Source organism: Aotus nancymaae, unplaced genomic scaffold, assembly GCF_030222135.1.
Source record: "Aotus nancymaae isolate 86718 unplaced genomic scaffold, 86718_ANA_hifiasm-v0.15.2.pri h1tg000032l_0, whole genome shotgun sequence".
Lineage (NCBI taxonomy): Eukaryota > Metazoa > Chordata > Mammalia > Primates > Aotidae > Aotus > Aotus nancymaae.
Window position 1 is genome coordinate 30,585,154 of NW_026988445.1, and position 21,356 is coordinate 30,606,509.

Genomic DNA, 21,356 nt, shown 5'->3' on the forward strand with positions numbered 1-21,356 from the left:
TTTATCTCTTTTAATTCTGAGAACAATCTGAAGAGGTATGGTTCAAGATTTAAGAAAACAAAGTACAGAGTTGTTAAGTAGTTTGCCCCAACTCACATAACTAGTAAAGAGGATAAGATGAAGGAAAGCACCAATGTGAGTGTATGAGTCATTCACAAGGCACTGAGAACAGCCAGACTAAAACAGAGGGTACACTGGGAAATAAAGCTGACCAGAGTTGGGCCAGATTAGAAAGGACCACTAGGTATGCTTGATGAAATAAGAATCAGTCATTAAAAGCATATTTAAGGAAGACTACAAATATGGCAACATTTCATAAAACAGATTGCAGTAGAGAAGATCTATAAATAGATATAATCAACTAAGAAACAGCTCTAGAGAGGAGCTGCCCCTGACATGCAGGAACTGACCGACACTACCAGGTAGGCAGGTGATGCTCCACGCTGGCCAGGGCCTCACAGTGGGGCAGCGGCGTCCTTCTGTTGAACATAAAACAACTTCACAGAACATCGACCTCAGACAAAGCCACTATGTGACCATGATGGATCAAAACAAAAACAAGACCACTCTGTAATCGTGTCTAAACCCAACTCTGTTGAATTACAGATGTGTTCCTTGGCTAGAAGGCAGGAAGTAAAGCTAGAACCTGTTCTCGGATACTGGCAGTGGGAATAGAAGAAAGCAAGCAATAGAAGTGACATTTCCAACTAAGAATGAAAAAAACGGTTAACAGGCAATTCAATAGAAAAAAAGTTGAAACTCATATATCACTTGAGAGAGTGGATCATATCCAACTGAAATATTAAAAATTTAAATTTATAATATATAATTTATAAATATAGATAAAATATAATAAATTTTCATTATAAATTTAAATTTATGTTTCAAAATAATATTTTAAATTTAAATTTTAAATATTTAAAATCGATATTTTATCTATAATATTTAAAATCGATTACATTGTTATTTAATCTGGTTAAATTAGTCCATGTTTTTCAGACTGAATAAAAGATGAAGACAGCAAAATATTCAGTAGGTAATTAGAGATTAAAAAATAATGATGCCTGTATCCCACCTCCAAAGGTTCTGATTCAATCAGTATTGAGTGTAGCCTAGACATCAGGATTTTTCAAAGCTTCCCAGGTATTCCAGTGTGCAGCCAAAGTTAAGAACTGGTATCTTAGAGAATGCCGATGGTTTCTGATAAGGAGGAAAAAGGACAAACAATGTGACATGGTAGAAAGAGACCCAAGAAAGTACTGCGGAGAAAAGGCAAATAAAAAAAATGGCTGAAAGACTAGAGAGACAATTCCCAGACATAGCAAGAGTAATTTAAATGACTAAAGAGTCGCTATTTAACAAATTATAGAAACCAGCAAGAAGGTTAAGATAGGTTTAGATGACTAGGAAACATGGTCAGGCAGTAAAGACAATACTCTGCATTAGCAAAATCTTCAGCTAGGAGACTATCAATCTATGATCCTCTGAGGATGCCTGGATAACAACTACATCTACTACTACAGATAGATGTAACCGTGTACAACCTGTTTCTAAATACAGAGGGAGAGTCCTCAATCCCTTTTCCTTCCCAGTGTTCCCACACTGCCACCTCGTGGGTCAGCATTGCAAGGAGCCGATTTGAACTGGCATGGAGTTCCAACTCTAACTGGCCCTGTAAATTCACAAGGCAGGTACGTGGTTTGTGAATTTCAAGGTAAGTTCAAGGGTTTAATCCTGATGTTTTCCCCTGTTCAATTACAGTGGAAAACAGCCTTAAGGTACATTGTTTCCTTTGCGGGTACTAAGAATTTTCTGAAGTTGATTATGGTGATGTTAGTATCTTAATGCCACTGAAGAGTACAATTAAATAAAAGGATAAAGTTTATGTTACTTTATGTCACTTTAAATGGGTGAATGGTATGGCATATGAGTTATATCTCAATAAAGCTATTTCCGAAAAAGGAGGTGGTGGCCAGGCACATTGGCCTGTAGTCCCAGCGACTCGGGGGGCGGTGCTGAAGTAGGAGGCTCGCTTGAGGCCAGGAGTTTGAGGCCAGCCTGGGCAACATAGCAAGACCCTGTCTCTTTGAAATAATAAATAAAAAGAAACAGTAGGAGGAGACAGCTGTATATAAATGTTTCTAAAACTGCAGAAAGCTTAAAAAGGATGTCAAAAATTATTCAATACCTTCATTTCAAAAAGGTAAAACTGAGACTTAGATTAACTTACCCTGCTTACCTAGGCAGTAAAACTTAGGCCAAAAAGGGGCACTAATAACCCATTTATGGGAGATCTTCTACGGTCTCCAAATCCTGAGAAGTTTTTTCTCTTAAGCTTCATCCTCAGCAATGCTATCTTTTCCTGCCTAACTTTTTACCAGGAGATCACACACACACCAATGACTTCACACAGCAGTAGTATCACCACTATTCCAACAATTCTAGCTCAAAACCCAGCACTCACCCTTCACTTCTTCCTTGCCCTTTAATTGGTTCACAAATTGGGTCAACTCCTCAACATGTTTTGTCCCAGGCCCTCCACCACTCCCCTAGCTCAGGCCTTCATTACTTCACACCTAGAACAACGCAAATTTTCTCTTAACTGGAATGCTCATCTCCAGTCTTTCCATTTCTCTCCCTAATCACAAAATTCACCCAAATCAGGACTCCTGCACGAATCTTCCATGTGCATTTCATACCGCGGCTCAAAAATTTTTATCGGCTCCTCAATGGTTGTACCTAGAAAATAAAGTTCAAAATCCTTTAGCCTGACCAGCAAGGCCTTCTGTATTACAGACTCTATCCCAATTTATAATCTGTAATCTATACAAACAGAACTTCACTGGCCAAGTGTGATGGCTCACGCCTGTAATCTCAGCACTTTGGGAGGCCAAGGAGGGCAGATCACCTGAGGTCAGGAGTTCAAGACCAGCCTGGCCAACATGGAGAAACCCTGTCTCTACTAAAAATACAAAAAAAAAAAAAAAAAAAGAATTAGCCAGGCATGGTGGCAGGCGCCTGTAATCCCGATACTCGGGAGGCTGAGGCAGGAGAAATGCTTGAACCCAAGAGGCAGAGGTTGCAGTGAGCCAAGAATGCACCACTGCACTCCAGCCTGGGCGACAACAGTGAAACTCTGTCTCAAAAAAACAAAACAAAACAAACAAACAAAACAGCACTTCACTGTAGTCATAATTGTCTACTATACAGTATATATGCATTTCCCAATTAGTTATTCCTCCATAGTTATCATCTATACTACTTATTTGACTGGTATCATGACTTTTTTTTTTTTTTCCTTTCCTATAGGATCTCAACTCTGGCTATGCATTAGCATTATCTGTGATGCTTTAAACAATATGGGGTCCTTAAGGATGTTGCCCAGACATCTGGATATTTTTTAAATTCCACAGGTAAATTTGTAAAACACCAATTATTCATAGACTTTAAGTAAGTCTTTTTGTAAGATGCTTAAGTTTTCACCACCAAAACTGAGCATCCAATATCAGAGTCAAAAACTAAAAAATTAAACTGCCCAGAGAAACTGTTAACTAATACCAAGGTTTCTCTTTTCTTGACCATTTGTAAAACATAAATCTTTCTAATTAACACTTACTTTCTAACAAGAGGTAAACACAGCAGCTAAAAAATGCTAACAACAATTAAATTTTATATGCTCAAATTCATTTGTGAGAAACATCAATCACAACCATGCCAATTGAAAATTCAACAAAATTCCTGTTTGTCCTACATATCACAATTACTTAAATGTGAACAGAACATGCTAATGTCAATGTCCAGTTTAAAATTCAACATGCAGAATTATTTATAGATATCATAAGCAGTTTGACTAATCCAAGCTGTGGCAATTTCACCTTAGCCCTTGAATATAAAGACACAGAGAAGCGGAAACTTAGTTAAGATGGAAAAGAAAGATAGCAGTTGTCAAGCCAGACTGCTTCAATAATAACCTGGAGAGTCTTAAAAATGTCTATGCTCAAGCTACACTCTAGACAAATTAAACTGGAATCTCTGAGGGTAGGACCCATGCATCGGCATTTTTTAAAGCTCCCCAGGTGCTCTCAATGTGTAGCCAATGTTGAAACCTAATGAACTACAAGGGAATTTCTCAAAGGAAATCTAAAGATCAGAGCTGTTAAAAGACAGACACAAAGAGGGGGAAAGGTCCCAAGAAACAGTTAGTAACCTCAGATGTAAGTTGTTTTCTCATATCAATTTATGAACAACTTTCATATATTAAGAATATACTCCTTTTGGCCATGAGAGTGGCTCATGCCTATAATCCCAGCACTTTGGGAAGCTGAGGCAGGTGGATCGCTTGAGCTTAGGAGTTCAAGACCAGCCTGGGCACACGGCAAAACCCCATCTCTACCAAAATTAGCTGGGTGTGGTGGCACACATCTGTGGTCCCAGCTACTCAGAGGGCTGAAGTAGGCAGCTTAGATGGGAGGATTGCTTGAGCCCAGAAGGCAGAGACTGCAGTGAGCTCAGATCATGCCACTGCACTCCAGCCTGGGTGACAGAGTAAAAGTTCATCTCAAAAAAAATATATATAGATATTATATATATACACATACACACACACACACACACAATATATATATATATATTCCTTTTTATGTTGAAATATTTTCCTCAGTTTCTTGATTTTTTCATTGTTAAGATGGTTCTTTAACATAGGATGTTTTTAAGTTTTATATATTCAAATCTGTCAGTCTAAATCTATCTTATCGCCTTGTGGTTGCTCTTATTTACTTTTGCTGCAAAGGCTAATAAGGACAATAAAAAGAGGACTTCCTTACATTATAATTCTCAACCTAAATAATGAATTTTAAAAATCAATATTGGCTAGATGCGGTAGCTCATGCCTGTAGTCCCAGCACTTTGGGAGGCTGATGCAGGTGAACTGCTTGAGCCCAGGAGTTCAAGCCCAGGCTGCACAACATGGTGAAACTCCATCTCTACAAAAAATATAAAAATTAGCCGGGCATGGTAGTGCATGCCTGTGGTCCCAGCTACTCAAGGCTGAGGTAGGAGGATGACTTCAGTCCAGGAGGTTGAAGCTGCAGTGAGCTGGGATCACACCACGGCACTCCAGCCTGGGTGACAGAGTGAGACTGTCTCAAACAAACAAACGGAAAAGATCAATAGTAGCCTATTGTTATAAATGCTTTTAAATGTTTAAAACTAAACATAAATAGGCCACGTGTAAAACAGTAAACTGGCAACAAGTAAACTTTAAAAAGGAAACTTTCTTGATTATATTGTATTTCAACAACTAATAATGGCTACCCATATTCATTTTTTAAATAAAATATTAGAATGAGATAAAAACATAAGGTCATCTCACAAGTGGCCTTTATTTTTTCTATACTAACAAGTAATTATTACTTCAAAAACTAAAGGAAAAACTCATTTACACAAAATCTTCCTGCAGTAACAAACTGTAAGGAGATCAACAAGTGCAATTTTTCCTTCATATCATATCAACTCCAAGTAAAACTACCAGTTTCAAACACAGGTTTCAACTCTTATTGTGAAAAACATGATCATTATTAATAAAATAAGCCACTATACCATGTAAAATTGACCAGTGCTATTTCATTAGTGAGTTTTATATACCTATTTATGACAAAATTGGACTTGTTTGCCCTTTTTCTGTCTAATTCAAAATAAGAGTCGTGGCAAATGTCAGAGGCTGAGAACATACTGGAAAGGGGGTTCGTGAAAGAGACCACTCAGAGATACTGTTTTAATGGCTAAAAACTAAGTTGCTTTTTTGAAAAATGTTTGTATGCTTTTTACCCCACTGTCCACCAGAGGGAGCATTACATCTGATTAAGACAGAAATGGAAAATCATCTGAAACTTGATCCCCAAGGTGCTACAGACGGCGGTACATACAGAGTTAAACGTAAAATCAGATCAGAGAATCCCCAAGAGAATCTCAAAGTGGATGGGAGGATTGCCTCCCAGGGAGATCTCATCTCTTAAAAAAAAAAAAATTTTTTTTTAATTAGCTGGGCATGATAGTGCACACCTGTGGTCTCAGCTACTCAAAAAACTCTAAAGGCAGAGTGAAGGAAGATCACTTGAGCCCAGGAATTTGGGGCTGCAGTGAGCTATGATCACACCACTGCATTACAGCCAGGGTAACACAGGGAGACCCCAGTCTCTAGGGAAAAAAAATAAATAAATAGGAAAAAACAAGGAAAATGAGCAAAAGATAAATACACACAAATCACAAAAAGATATAAATATGGCCTTTAAACACATGAAAAGATGTTTAAGTTCACCCATAATGCAATTTAAATGCAAATTAAAACTGTACTAAAATTCCACTTCTTATTCATCAGATCAGCAAAAATGTAAAAGCTCAGGGTACAAAGCTAAGGGAAACAGGTACTCAAAAACATCATTAGTGGGAACACAAAATGGTACAACCCCACATAGACATCTACACCTTGACCCAGAAATCCCACTGTGAGGAATCTACCCTGAAGATACACCTGCAACAATACAAAAATACATATGCACAAGGTTATTCATCAGAGCAACATGCACAACCGCAAAGTACTGGGAATTGCCTGAATAGCCACACACAGAAAATTAGAAACCACAGTGGACACATAAAATTGTGTATTATGGAGCTATGAAGAATAAGATCTCCATGAACTGATAATAGAGTGATTTCCAGTAGACACTAAGTTTAAAAAGCAAGTGTAAAAGTAAGACTGGAAAATAAGAACACACATATATACTCGCTTATCTTAAAAAGAAAAAAAAAAAAGAGATGAACCAGATGCTATGGTCTGAATGCTTATGTCCCCCAGGCTGTAGTCCAGTGGCATGATCATGGCTTACAGCAGCCTTGACCTCCTAGGCTCCAGTGATCCTCCAACCTCAGCCTCCCAAGTAACTGTGATTACAAGGGTGTACACCATCCTACCCAGATAATTTTTTGTTTTTGTTTTGAGACGGAGTTTTGCTCTTGTTGCCTAGGCTGGAGTGCAATGGCACTATCTCAGCTCACCACAACCTCCATCTCCCAGATTTAAGAGATTCTCCTGCCTCAGCCTACCGAGTAGCTGAAATTACAGGCATGCACCACCATGCCCGGATAACTTTGTATTTTTAGTAGAGAGGAGGTTTCTCCATGTTGGTCAAACTGGTCTTGAACTCCCAACATCAGGTGATCCGCCTGCCTCGGCTTCCCAAAGTGCTGGGATTACAGGCGTGAGTCATCACATTCAGCCATTTTTTTTTTTTTAACAAGATGAAGTTTTCCTATTTGCCAAAACTGGTTTTGAGCTCCTGGCCTCAAATGATCCTCCCACCTTGTCCTAACAAAGCACTGGGATTACAGGTGTGGGCCATGTGAGCCACCACACCTAGACCTAAAGGTCTTTGATTAAGCCAGACATTAGAGAGACATGAAAAAATGTAAAGCAATGCAATTCTCATTATATTTTCATTGTTTTAGAAAATACACAAGTGCCTGTAGTCCCAGCTACTAGGGAGAGTGAGGTAGGAGAATCACTTGAACCTGGGAGACACAGGTTGCAGTGAGCTGAGATTGTTCCACTGCACTCTAGGCTGGGCAACAAAAGGAGATTCCACCTCAAAAAAAAAAACCAAAAAGAAAATTTTAATTTATTAAAAAATTGTTATGTTGCAGTAAGTTTGCATATATGCATATGTATATATGTACATACATATATACATATGCATATGTGCATATATGTAAATTTATTGCAGTGTAACTTTTTTAATGAATCAATCAAATACACACACACACACACACATATATATATTGAGACAGGGTCTCACTGTGTTGCCCAGGCTATAGCACAGTGGTGCAATCTTGACTCACTGCAATCTCCACCTCACAGGTGCAAGCAATTCTCCTGCCTCAGCCTCCTGAGTAGCTAGGATTACAGGCATGCCCCACCACATCTGGCTAATTTTTGTATTTTTAGTAAAGATGGGGTTTCGCTATGTTGGCCAGGCTGGTCTCAAACTCCTGGGCTCATGTGATCTGCCTGCCTCAGCCTTCCAAAGTGCTGGAATTACAGGCGTGAGCCACCACACCCAGCCTTAAATTTATGTTTAAATAGGTATTTTCAAAACTTAGTTTTAATTTTTATGCAGTAAATAACAATAGATAAAACCCACATAAACAAAACATCGTCAGCACCATCAATAATGCTTTTTAAATCCCTATCACATCCATTTAGATAATCTGTAAAAGCATAAAGGGGTTCTGAGACTAAAAGGTCTGAGAACCACTAGTCTATAATATCAGCTGACTTAAAGGCCAGTGTATGTTAAGAGCAGGGGCTAGGTCTGGGGAGTGTATCACTTCTCTTGCCTGATGATGCTGGATTCTGCAGTATGTACCACCAGCACCACAGCCACTGGACTCTGCTGCTGCTGCTGCTGCTGCTACTCCTTGGCTGTTGCTGGAGAGTTATTCTCAACCTTTCTTTTTTGTGATATTGGCTTTTTTTTCAAAGTCCTCAGTGAGTGTCTTGGATTGACTGAACTTAGGTCACTGCCTGCACCCTTGCTGCAAGGGAGGTTGAGAAGGTATTTAGCCTTTTTGGCTTTTTTGATAGAAGGCAAGCTCACTCTACGTCCCACCAATGGTCATCCAATGAGGAAATCAGCAAACATAAACAGTCAAAACCTATTGCTCCAATTCTCTTTCTGTGAAGGTCAGAGGCAACCTTGTGGGAAATATTACAGCTCTATCGAAGATTCTCAGTGGATCTTAGGGATGGTATTACACGCAGGGAAGACAAAACCAAGTGCAGGAAAAAAATTGATATTCCAACCGACCCCTCCGTAACAAAAAGTTCTACAATAAAAACCTGACAAGAGGTGGCTGGCTGGTCCTGAAGATATGTTGCCATGTGGGGAACTCAGGACCAGTTACTACTGGCAGCATACTGGACACTGTGTACCAGAGAAGCCACATGGCTATGAGGGGAAGTTTGTATTGTTAAGTTTCAGGCACCAGCCTCTACCCCTGTCCCCATGGTTGCTCTGTTCTTGGGCCCTTCGAGCAAGCACCAGGCTGTCTGAAGAACAACTTACTGCTATCCACAAAGCAGCTCATCCGTCTGATTAAGAACATCCTCTGCTGTGGCATTCACATGAATCAAATGTTTTCACCAGGGCTCAGCCATAAGCCCTCTCCCAAACCTCCTTGCAGAAGAAAAGGAAGCAGCAAAAGGAACAGGAATTATGACTCCCACTTAAAAAGAAAAATGGAGTCACATCCATAATGTCCTTTCCCAAACCACATTATTATCAACTGTTCCACCTTATTTTATTCCAAGCCAGGAAGCTGCAAGTCCTATTTCAAGCCGGCGTTCAAGGTTCTACTCTTTGAAATGCTTTTGCTAGTCATGTGACCTTCAGGGCCTCGGAGCAAGAGTCTGTAACACTGCAGCAATTCACTTGCACCTGGTGCTAACCATATTTCACAAATCAGCCATAAACCCAGTCATGTCTTTTTACATTATTCTAACAGGGGTAAGTGCTTCCCCGTCTCCACTAGCCTCTTCCACTCTACTGACCCTGAAACCTTGGGTTATTGCAGCCAATGTGAGAATTCTGCCTTTGCTGAAACTATTCATTCCAATGTATAACATTCTTAGTAACTTCATGTATTTAGACAATTCATCTAACACCTCAGCCTTTGGGTTTCCTGACCAAACATCTTTTCTTACTCCCTACCCTGGCCACTTTCTGCCATACCCTGTCCCTTGTTGTATCAAAACACACACTACTTCTCAGCATGTACATATCAAGTCAACCCATTATCTGACCATTCACCATTTCTCTGATCACATGAGCACCTCTAATCCATTGATTTGACCACATTTCACTGACCATCACCTTCCTTATGACCTCATTCCCTACCTGAGAAACCATGATCCATGATCACACCCTCCCTTGCCTACAACTTCAACTTCCTGTCCCTTCTCTCCATCCATCATACTAACCTAGCAATCCTGGGTAAATCCAGTTCTCATGGCCAAGCAGCTGGCAACTGGGAGAGGAAGGAAACACTACCCAACTAACTGTTCCCACTTTAAATAAATGAACACAAGTTTTAAGCAGACTCTCAGCACTTTTCAACAATCCTACATTTCACAAGGCAATTTTTTTTTTCTTTACAAATAAAGTTTTTCCTCCTCCTCCTCCTCCCCCTCCCTCCCTCCTCCTCCTCCCTCCTCCTTCCTCCTCCATCTTCCTCCTCCTCCTCCATCTTCCTCCTCCTCCTCCATCTTCCTCCTCCTCCTCCATCTTCCTCCTCCTCCTCCATCTTCCTCCTCCTCCTCCATCTTCCTCCTCCTCCTCCTCCATCCTCCTCCTCCTCCTTCATCTTCCTCCTCCTCCTCATCTTTCTCTTCCACTTTTTTTCGGGCAACTTTAGTGGGACACTATGCACAATCAAACTTTCCTTTCGACTTATAGTCAGCAACATCCTTCTCATACTTCTCCTTCAGCTTTGCCGCCTTAGTGATGTAAGGCTGCTTTTCGCTGTCATTTAGGTTATTCCACATCTCACCCAGCTTTTTTACCACATCTCCAATAGAGATGCCAGGGTTTGTGGATTTGATCCTGGGGTGAGCAGAAGAGGAAGAAGTCAGACAGTGGCCTTTTAGGGGCATTAGGATCCTTCTTCTTCTTGCCTCCCTTAGCTGGTCCATAATCCTTCATTTCCCAATCACAGCGCACTTTATCCGCCTTCACCATTTCATCAAATTTAGATTTCTCTTTCCCGGACATTGTCTTCCACCGCTCAGAGCACTTCTTGGAAAATTCTGCAAAATTGACAGGGACCTCTGGGTTTTTCTTCTTATGTTCTTCTCTGCATGTCTGCACAAACAAGGTATAAGCTGACATCTTGCCCTTTGGTTTCTTGGGGTCATCTTTAGCCATCCTGACTGTATTGTTCGCTAGTCTCTCACAAGGCAATTTATGCTTCTCTCCTAGAAGACTATTTCCAATCCCTCCTAAGGCTGAGTCACTTAGCAACCACTTTCTAGCTGTCCTTAAACTTTTCAGTCACCACTGCCGTTGCCTTCTCTGGCACCTCTTCTTGTTTTGTTTTTGTTTTGATACAGAATTTTGCTCTTGTTGCCTAGGCTAGAGTGCAATGGCACAACCTCAGCTCACTGCAACCTTCACCTCCCAGGTTCAAGGGATTCTCCTGCCTCAGCCTCCCGAGTAGCTGGGATTACAGGCATGCACCACCACACCCAGCTAATTTTCTATTTTTAATAGAGATGGGGTTTCTCCATGTTGATCAGGCTGGTCTTGAACTCCCGACATCAGGTTATCTGCCTGCCTTGGCCTCCCAAAGTGTTGGGATAACAGACTTGAGCCACTGTGCCCATCTGGCACCTCTTCTCACCCTCGTACATGAAGATATTCCCTCCTATCTCCACCCCAGGTTCAGTCCTTAGCCAAGATAGATTCCATCATCTCTCTCACCTAATGCAGTGAGTTATTACCCTTAGTTACCTGGTCACATTTACTCACACTGCAACTCATATGCAGCTGCTTTTTTTTTTTTTTTTGAGACAGGGTCTCACTTTGTTGCCCAGGCTGGTATGCAGTGCCGTGATCACCACTCACTGCAACCTCCAACTCCTTGGCTCAACTGATCTTCCCACCTCAGCATTCTGAGTAGCTGGGACTACAGGCATGCACCTGGGTAGTTATTTGTATTTTTAGTAGAGACGGGTTTTTGCCATATTGCACAGGCTCATCTTGAACTCCTGGGCTCAAGCAATCCACCTGTCTGGACCTTCCAAAGTGTAGGGACTACAGCCTGCTTTATTTTCTATAACTAATCTGATCTGTCACCTGAACATGTGCCATTTTTTTCTATAATTAATCTAGTATTCCTCATGAATATCTACCCTAATAAATATCCAGGAAATGTAAAACTTGTCAAACAATATCTTAACCTCTTCTAGTCCATACTCAGACTTTACTCCTTACCCAGACTGCTTTAAATGACTGCTTTCAGGTAGATTTTCCTCCAAGGTCTTATAGGACATCCTAGAAGTAAGTGTCAAAAAGACCTTGGATCCGTATTGTCTCTCTGGAACCTCACTGGTCTCTGCTTCAAGGAGGTAATCAGGTCCTATGGCTGAACTGGTGCCATCTCATCTTTTGAGATGTAATGCTGACTCTCATCCCTGGAGTCTGTGATCCTGACCTTGAATCTAGAGTCACACAGTCCTTTGTTATGATGCCAGCTGTTCCACCACGCCAGTAATTCCTCCATCTCCTTCGTGGTGGTATGAGAGCATTTCAGAATCTCCTACTACCACAAGCTCATCTATCTAGCCACTTCCTTCTACCACTGCTGTACTACACATTCATGTTGGCCTATCACCAACCTGCATAACATCTCCTCTCAAGATTCCAAATAAGGAGCAGAGCGAAAGGCCTTCAACTGTTGACTGTCCCCTCATCCTATTAAACATCCCCACCTTAACCCCAGAACTTTAGCCAGCCAAAAAAGATCAGAACAGATAAGAGCAGATAACAATTTCTCACAATCTGTTTTCTCTACCTCTGTCCCCCACTTCCCACAATCCACCAGGACTGAAAGGGATGAAACTTCTACTTCCAAGTCATCCTCCTTCCCTCTGGGAGGCACTAAGCCTAATTCTCAGCCTTAATCCTGGATGAGATACTCTCTTTACCCTATAGAAGAAACTACCACTAGAGTTTCCCAAAAGTAGCTCTTGATATGGAAGTTGCAGGCAATTTGGAACTTGAGAAAACCAAAGACAAACATACAGTGACTTCAAGTTCCCCAAACTATTTTCCCTTGAATTATTAACATCTCCCATGTGCTAGGCCCTGGGGATACAAAGAAGATTAGATTTAGATCACTACACTAGGGAGTGAGGTCTACAAATAAAATCATAACAATGGAATTTTATGTGCTACATTGACCAAAGCAAACAGGAAATACATGTAACCTAGACCCATTCGTCAATCAACCTTTTCTATCTCTATCAAATTGAAAATGCATGCAACAGTAGAAAGACAATGTAAGTGATTTCAGGCCGGGAGCAGCAGCTCACACCTGTAATCACAGCACTTTGGGAGGCTGCGATGGGTAGATCACCTGAGGTCAGGAGTTTGAGACCAGCTTGACTAACATGGTGAAACCTCGTCTCTACTAAAAATACAAAAATTAGCCAGGTGTGTTGGCGCATGCCTGTAATCCCAGCTACTTGGGAGGCTAAGGCAGGAGAATCGCATGAACCCAAGAAGGGGAGGTTGCGGTGAGCCGATATCAAACCACTGCACTCCAGCCTGGGCGACAAGAGCAAAACTCCATCTTAAACAAAAAAAAAGTGAGTTTAGGTTACAATTTCATTGTCATTGCCATTTTTCTCCAGCTTACATACTTCATTTTCTTTTCCAGGCACAACATGAAAAACCAGAAGCCATTCCTTAATGAGAAGAAAAATGAAAGATAAGCCATGAAGCAGGTTCACCTTTACCCATTAACAAAAACAAGTATACAGAACTAAAGCTACTAATCAAAACAGCCCTAGACCAAAGGAAATCGTGTAAAACTTTGTAACCATTATTTTTGGAGACTAATGAAGTAGTGTCACACACCCCTTAAGGACGTCACTAGGTGATTCCATTGTTGTGGGAATATCATGGAGTATACTCGCAAAAACCTAGGTAGTATAGCCTACTACACACCTAGGTTCTCAGGTATTGCCTATATTGCCTACTGCTCCTAGGCTGTAAACCTGCACAGCATGCCACTGTACTGAATACTGAAGGTAACTGTAAGACACTGGTTAAGTATTTGTGTATCTAAACATAGGAAAGGTATCGTTAAAAAATGATACAATCATACAGGGCCACTGTCATGTATGTGGTCTTTTTTTGACCAAAACGTCGTTATGCAGTGCATGACTGTAGCTATAATCAATGTTTTATTCTATTTGATTTTTCCTTCCCCATGTAACTGTTAATTGCTACAAACTAACATTTTCATTCCATACTTAATTCAGATGGAAGGCAGCAGCAGGACATCGACAGTCAGGAGGAAAATTCTGCCAGACATTCATACTACAAACTAAGGGCTTACTATATGTTACAAACTGGGGCTACAAAAATTGAAAGATGCACTATGTATTCTCAAAGACTTCACAACTGACAGTGAATACAGAGGAACAAATTTTACTTACAACAAGATAAGACAGAAACTTATCCCTCAAGGACAGGCATTCAACCATGGCAGAAAACTGCATCAAACAATGTATCAACATTTCCCTAACACTATTTTCAGGGTGCAGTGACTCCCAACCAGGCTCTTCAGACCACTATAACCACTAAATGGGAGTGTTCAAACAGAGTACCTACTACCACAATACAAGTGAACTGTGTATCCTGGCAATCCCAAATAAGTGCGAAAATCGTGTATGTGTGTAAAATATGAACAAGTGTTTGTTAGTCATTATGAAGAATCTGTTTAGCTTGTTTTGTCTAGATGCTTAGCATTCACTTATACCCCTTTTTCTATGTTTATGTTTGCTGATTTCCCCATTGGATAACTATTGGTGGGAAGTAGAGCAAGTCTGCCTTCTATCTTAAAAAGGCTAAATACTTCGCAACCTCTCTTGCAGCTAGGGTACAGGCAGTGACCTAAGTTTAGCCAATCTAAAACACTCACTGAGAACTTCGAATAAAAGCTAATATCACAAAAAAGAATGTTTGAGAGAATAGCTCTCCAGCAACAGCCAGTCTCGCAAGGAGCAGCAGCAGCAGCAGCAGGGTCCAGTGTCTGTAGTGCTGGTGGTACATACTGCAGAATCCAGCATTAACAGGCAACACAAGTGATACACTCCCCAGCCCCAGCCCCAGCCCCAACTACTTTTGCAGTGCAATTCTGATTTGGTTCCTGCCCATTTCCAGTCAAGTCTCTGCAGACTTTAAAGCAACACTGAGAACCCCCAATACTCTTTGATGAAATTCCTTTTTTGCTTAAATCACCACAGTTACTGCAAACAAGAAAAATGAACGAGAGTAATGAAATAGTATGGTAAATCAACAAGCATCCCATCCACAAAGGGTTTGTGTAGTTTATTTCAAAAAATGTACAATTTCATGTGTCATATGACTCAAATTCAGCTCTTGTGATTCAATTACCAATTTGTTGCCATTTATTCATTCCAAAAGTTTCCTGTTCCAAGTACTATCTTGAAAGAAATTAACTGTTTTCAACCACACAGTTTACAAAAACTTCAAGGTGCTGCTCTCTCCTGAACAGATGTTTTCGCTGTTATCACTACTTCAGACAGCAACAGACAAAATTACTGTTCGGTAACTTTAAAATGCAAAGTCATATTCCTCAACTATGAATCAAATGAGAACAAAGCAAGAACAATGGTCAAATTACAGATCCGAGTTTTGCACTTACCATCCTACCTCCACCCATCTAAATCTCAGACCGACAGGTCTGAAAAGCGGCCATGCGCAAAACCATCTCACTCATCTCAAAACATAACTCTTCTTCCTTGCACACAGAAGCTCAGTAACATTTGTTGACTGAATGCAATTCCTATGACTATGAATGTATGTTACACATTTCCACAAAGTGCTTTCACATAGCACTTCACATTGGCAAGTGCATCCAGCTCCCAAAACACTTTCACGCGAACCCTCGCATGTACATAGGTGGTTAAGAGTGAGACATGCCTGCACAGCCATTAAATGGCAAAGCACGCGGGGAACCCCAGGAACTGATGCTCCTCTCCATCAGCCCTTCTGGTACGCTGTAATTATCTCTCCCACTTGATGCTCTCCTTACGGATGTCCGTTCATCTTCGCATCCCCAAGGCCACACAGGTGCGCTGTCAACACCGAGATTCTGCCGCCTCCTGCAAGCCTCATGCTTTACCGGGGGCCTCTGCAGGGGGCCTGGTTTACACGCCCCGGCTCCCACCCACTCCCACGCCCGCCACCTGGGATTTCCACAGCCGCACCACTGAAGCTCGTCGCACAGGACACAGACTTTTTGTTCCCTGCAAAATTACTCCCGGCACAACCCTTCCCCCTTAGGTCTGCCCGGCGGCTTTCCCATTTCCCCGCAGCCCAGGCTGGGGGGCAGGGGCTGAGCCTGCGCCCCCTCCGCAACCCCGCGGCGGCAACCCGGGGGGGGCGTCCAGGTGGAGCCTGTCAGCCGCGACCCGCCCCCGGGCACACGCACCGCCAGGCTCCCGGCGCAGCGCCGTCCAGCGGGAGTCCCGCGGCTGCCGCCCGGCCGGCGCCTCAGCACCCACACGGCTCGAGACTCGGGTGGGCGAGGCGCTCGCACGTACCCGAGGAGGCAGCGGTCGCAGACGACGCCTCGACTCCCCTTGGACACCGTGTACGCCAAGGGATCCGAGCGGAACAGCAGCTCCCCGGGGCGCAGCGCGGTCACGGCGCGCAGCCCGTTTCCCCTGTTGGCGGTCGCGAACTTTTCCACCTTCGGCGGCTCCATCCTCTGGCAGCTCCCGCACCTCAGACGGCCGCCCGCGTACTGCCGCTGGCGTCTCACGGGCTGCCGGGACCCGCGCGCCTGCGCCCTGCGCACACACGTACGCCCGAGAGGCGGGGCGGCGCGGCGGGGCCTGAGCATGCGCAGATGGAGTCTGGCGGGACCGCTGGAGCTGCGTGCGTGGGACCCTCAGGTGGTCGTAGGCTTCTGCGTGTCGCTCGTGCCCATGGCGACTACGCAGAAGAGAGGCGGGTTTTTTTCCCCCACTAACTTTTTTTTTTTTGCCCCTGCCCTAGAGATTTGTGGAATTTGGAACTTTTATCTTTGTATTATAATTTTAACTGTTGAAAACAGTGCAGTGAACGCCTTCGCTTAAATCAGACAACCCAGCACTTTGCCATTTCTGCTTGTTGCTCTCTCCCCACCTGTAGCTACGTGTGCATGTATTGTTGTTAAACTCAGAGTTGCAGGCATCTTAACATCAAAACTAGCACTTTACATCATAACTTTTTTTTGTTCCGGGACAGAGTCTCTCTCTGTCGCCTAGGCTGAGTGCAGTGGCGAGATCTCGGCTCACTGAAACCTCCCACCCCCGAGTTCAAGCGTTCTCCTGCCTCAACCTCTCGAGTAGCTGGGAGTACAGTCGTGTGCGATCCTCCCGCCTTGGCCTCCTGAGTAGATGGGACTATGGGCACATGCCATCACGCCTGGCTAATTTTTTTTACTTTCCTCTAGAGACAGGCTCTACCCTGTAATATTGATATTACCCAGGGTAATATCAAACTCCTGGCCTCGGGTGAACCTGAACCTCCTGTCTCCACCTCTCGAATTGCTGGGATTACAGGTGTGAGCCAATACAGTCGGCCTAAATTTCTTAGTTTGGACAAATGTACCATGGCAATGCAAAATGTCATTATTAGGGGCAGCTGGATGGAAGGTGTAGGAGTACACTATAATGCCTTTCAATTTTTCTGTATATCTAAAATCATTTCAAAAGTAAAGATTTGGCCGGGCGCGGTGGCTCAAGCCTGTAATCCCAGCACTTTGGGAGGCCGAGGCGGGTGGATCACGAGGTCAAGAGATCGAGACCATCCTGGTCAACATGGTGAAACCCCGTCTCTACTAATACAAAAAATTAGCTGGGCACTGTGGCGCGTGCCTGTAATCCCAGCTACTCAGGAGGCTGAGGCAGGAGAATTGCCTGAACCCAGGAGGCGGAGGTTGCGGTGAGCCGAGATCGCGCCATTGCACTCCAGCCTGGGTATCAAGAGCGAAACTCCGTCTCAAAAAAAAAAAAAAAAAAAGTAAAGATTTATTTTAAAACGTGAAGTTAGTTATTGTTCCATGAGTGTAAAGTACACAAGGCAGGCTAACTGTGTCATCAGAAGTCAGAGCACTGGCTGTGGGGCTGGGGCGCTGGGAGGGGCTGGGCATGGCTGTCTTTCTGATCTCTAGGGCCTGGTGTGTTCCCTGTGAATGTCTTTCAAGCTGTGCACTTACCAGGGATGTAAGTCATATCTTAATAAATTTTCCTAAGTTTAACAAAAAATAAAATGAGGATGAGAAGCTTGTTTGGGTTTGTGGGGCCACGGGTGCGTATCCAGCCATGAGTTCTGGCCCAGATGCTTCCAGAAGCCTGGAGGGAACTGAGACTATTCCAAGTAGAGGTGGCAGAGCTAAGGCCCTGAGGTGGGAGTGCAATGCTGCGAGTCCCTAGCTGTGAATGGGTTGTCCTGGTCAGAAGCAGTGCTGTGTGCCCTGCAAAGCTGGAATGTCCACGTCCACATTGTGGCTCTGTGCAGTGGAACCCCGAGGCCTCCCCTCCCATCTGGTGACCCCACCATGTGCCCTTGGCCCTCAGGAGGAGGGGTGGGAACGTCCCTTGGAGCCTGGTTGGAGGTGCTCCTGGAGGCCTCCTGGGCCAGGGTGCTGGGAGGGCAAGCCTGACTTTGAGGCCATGACAGAGAGTGGAAAGAACAAGCTGGGTGCTGAGCTTCATGGTTGTCTCCTGGAAGTACGGCATGGGGAGATGCTGCCGTCTGGCCTTCATTGGCCCACCCGTGGGCACCAAGAGCAGCTGGAGCCCGGCCAGCTGGAGGACAGGAGGACTCTCAGGGAGGGAAGAGTCAGCTGCACAGAATCAAAGCTGGAGGGCGTGGCTCCAAGACACAGAGAGCAGCCACGGAGAGGATGAGATGCCCTCTGCTGATGGGGATGAAAGGCATCTGACTTGGGGTCTGGGGGGGTCCCCGTTTAGCCCCAGGCTCCTGTGGGACCCTCAGCAGAGACGTCCTAAAGGCTCCCAACAAGCTAGCAACACAAGGAAGGTGCCTTTGCTGGAAGTTGAGATCATCTGGCCAGGGTGGCCGTCCCCGGGTCTGGCTGCATGAGGCCTGGGGGGCAGCTGTCCACCTACCCTGCAGGGAGTGCCTCTCACCAACCAATAGCTGGGCCAGTGCCCAGAATGCGTCCTCCTCGGGGAGATAAAGGAGGAACGAGGTGGCAATGTGGCTCTGGTCCCTGCAGTAGCCCACCTCCTGCGAGAGCCAGAGTCACCATGGAAGGACATCACCTGGAACTCTGAGGTCACCTGGGAGAACTCATGTCATCAGAAAGGGCAGAGGTAACTGGGGAGGCTTCCTCTGAAAAAGAGGCTTCCTCAGAATGCAAATTCATTTCCTGACGAAGGCCCTGTCCCTCAGGCACTGCAGCAACTTCTCCAAAAGGTCTCCTGAGAGCACCGTCCTGCATGCGACACCGCCAAGCTCCTGGGCTTTGGGGCAGCCTCAGGAGGAGGGTGTCATTTCTTGTTATGAGAAGTGGTGGTCAGACCCAGGTGACACTAGTCGTTGGGGCCCTGACTCCTTCGTCTCAGTTTGACCCCTTGAGACCACCCTCCTTGCTTGGAAATTTATGCCAGCGGTGAGCTGGAGTCCTACCTACTATATCCTGGTGAGTCACAAATACTGACTTTGAAAGAAGCAACGATGCCCCTACCAGACACCAACGCCTCCGTGGTTCTAAGCCTGTGAATATGGGAATATGTTCCAGAAACGTCGCTCCCTGAGAATAATCATGAGGCTATATGCCGAATGTCCCAGGGTTAGGGAAAGAGAGGAAAGGGGCTTTCGTTTCTTTTGTGTAGGTGCTTTTACTTTCACTTTGTCCACAAACCTTCACAACAAATCTAATTTCAGACTCAGATGATTCACCAGATGAGCCATGAGCTCTTCAGGGCCTTGATTGTTTAAGAAATGTTTCAATAAAATCCACATCTGCTGTGGATTTCATACCATGAGTTGACTGATCACACTCTGATTTTTGTTTTTTCAGTCTGCACACCCGCCAGTTCAGTCTTTGGGGTGTACAGTTCCTCCATGGTTCTAAACCAGTGTGCGGAGTCTCCCAGCCACTGCTCCCCGCTCCTGGAACGACTCCTTCGTTCTCCAAGTCTCCAGCGTGTCCCCTGCGCAGCCAGTCTCTTCCCAATCCATCAGCCCCTGGCCGTCCCAACCTGTTCTCTGTCTCTGCGGTTTGGCCTTTTCCAGAACGGCCTATGAATTGAATCCTATATTGGTAGATTGTTGGGTCTGTTTTTTTTTTTTCCTTAGCAAAACACAACCAAGATCCACCGACGTTCATCCGGGCATCACCTGGCTGGTTCACTTTTTTCGCTGAGTCTCCCTCCCTTTGAAGGAAGGACCACCCATCCTCTCCCCATTCCCGGGTTGAAGGTTGTCGCTGTAGCCTCCCTGTGTGAGTGACAATGAAACAAGCCGTGAATGTGGCATCAGGTTTCATGCGGATGTCAGTTTCCAAATCAGTTGGTTCAGTGTCTGTGACACTTTGGGGACGTGTGATTCCCATGAAGGAGCTTTGCGGGTGACTAACCAGTGGCTTCCAAAGTGGCTGTGTCCTGTCATGTTTCCACCAGCTGTGGATGAGGGTTTCTGGGGCCCCGAACTCCCCCCAGCATTTGGTACTGTCAGTTTTGCCAGGAGAGGTTCGTGAGCCCTCCATCCTGCTGCCCTCCCGTGGGTCCCTACCATGGGTCCCTGTGGGTCAGGCGGAGCACTTTCCACCATTGTGCATGGTTTTGTTTGCTGCCTTCTGTCTCCTCAGGATCCCGCTGGGTTCTGGCCCACATGTTCCAGCCCGGCCCGGGGCTTGGAATCTGGGAGGTGCTTGGTGCATGGTGCCAGCTGCTTCCTGAGCCTAGAGAGCCCTGGCAGCTCTGTCATCCCTCCTGGGTGAACCTGGCTTTTTTTCTGGGGAAGTCCCCATCCCTCTGGTTTACCACATCTCTGCTGGGACCCCCGTGGCCCCCACAGACTTACCTGATGCCATATCATTTCCTAAACATTGTGTGACCCCTCAGCGTCCGGCTCACATCCACGTCGATCTGGTGGATATGGTCGAGAAAGCCTTTTCCTTCACGGCTGGTAGGGTGAGGCCAGGAGAGGAAGCGGCCTCAGAACAGATGAAAGGCTCTCGCCCCAACGGCAGTCATGCCACAGTCAACACTTCTGGAAGGAAGGAAAAAAGGAATGTTTCCCTCTGTAGGAAGCTGCTTTTCAGCTTGTTTCTGAAGCCAGGGAGAGTCACCAGACCCGAGCTTCTCTGTGGTGCCTATGTCACTGTCTGTGCCCAGGATGTGCATCTGACCAACCCACCCACCCTCATAAGCTGGGCTTGATGTTCCTCCGGCTGGAGACCTGGGCTCCTGACACAGCCTGTTTGCTGTGCTCTGGCTGAGCACACCTCGTATTTCCCAGGGTTCTCAGGCT

General features: G+C 44.6%; 1 protein-coding gene and 1 pseudogene across 2 annotated transcripts in view; both read right to left on the reverse strand.

Moving 5' to 3' along the window:
• The window catches only part of SMYD3 (SET and MYND domain containing 3), a 778,672-nt gene extending 762,038 nt beyond the window's left edge, over positions 1-16,634 (reverse strand). Inside the window, exon 1 of one of the 2 annotated variants that reach the window (XM_064383675.1) lies at positions 16,409-16,593. In XM_064383675.1, the coding sequence (XP_064239745.1) occupies positions 16,409-16,572 (164 nt within the window). In that variant the 5' untranslated portion in view covers positions 16,573-16,593. Of the gene's footprint in view, positions 1-16,408 lie in introns of both variants that reach the window. The other variant, XM_012443707.2, reaches the window with a different exon arrangement.
• LOC135277442 (high mobility group protein B3-like) lies at positions 10,445-13,050 on the reverse strand (annotated as a pseudogene).
• Positions 16,635-21,356: the final 4,722 nt, after the last annotated feature.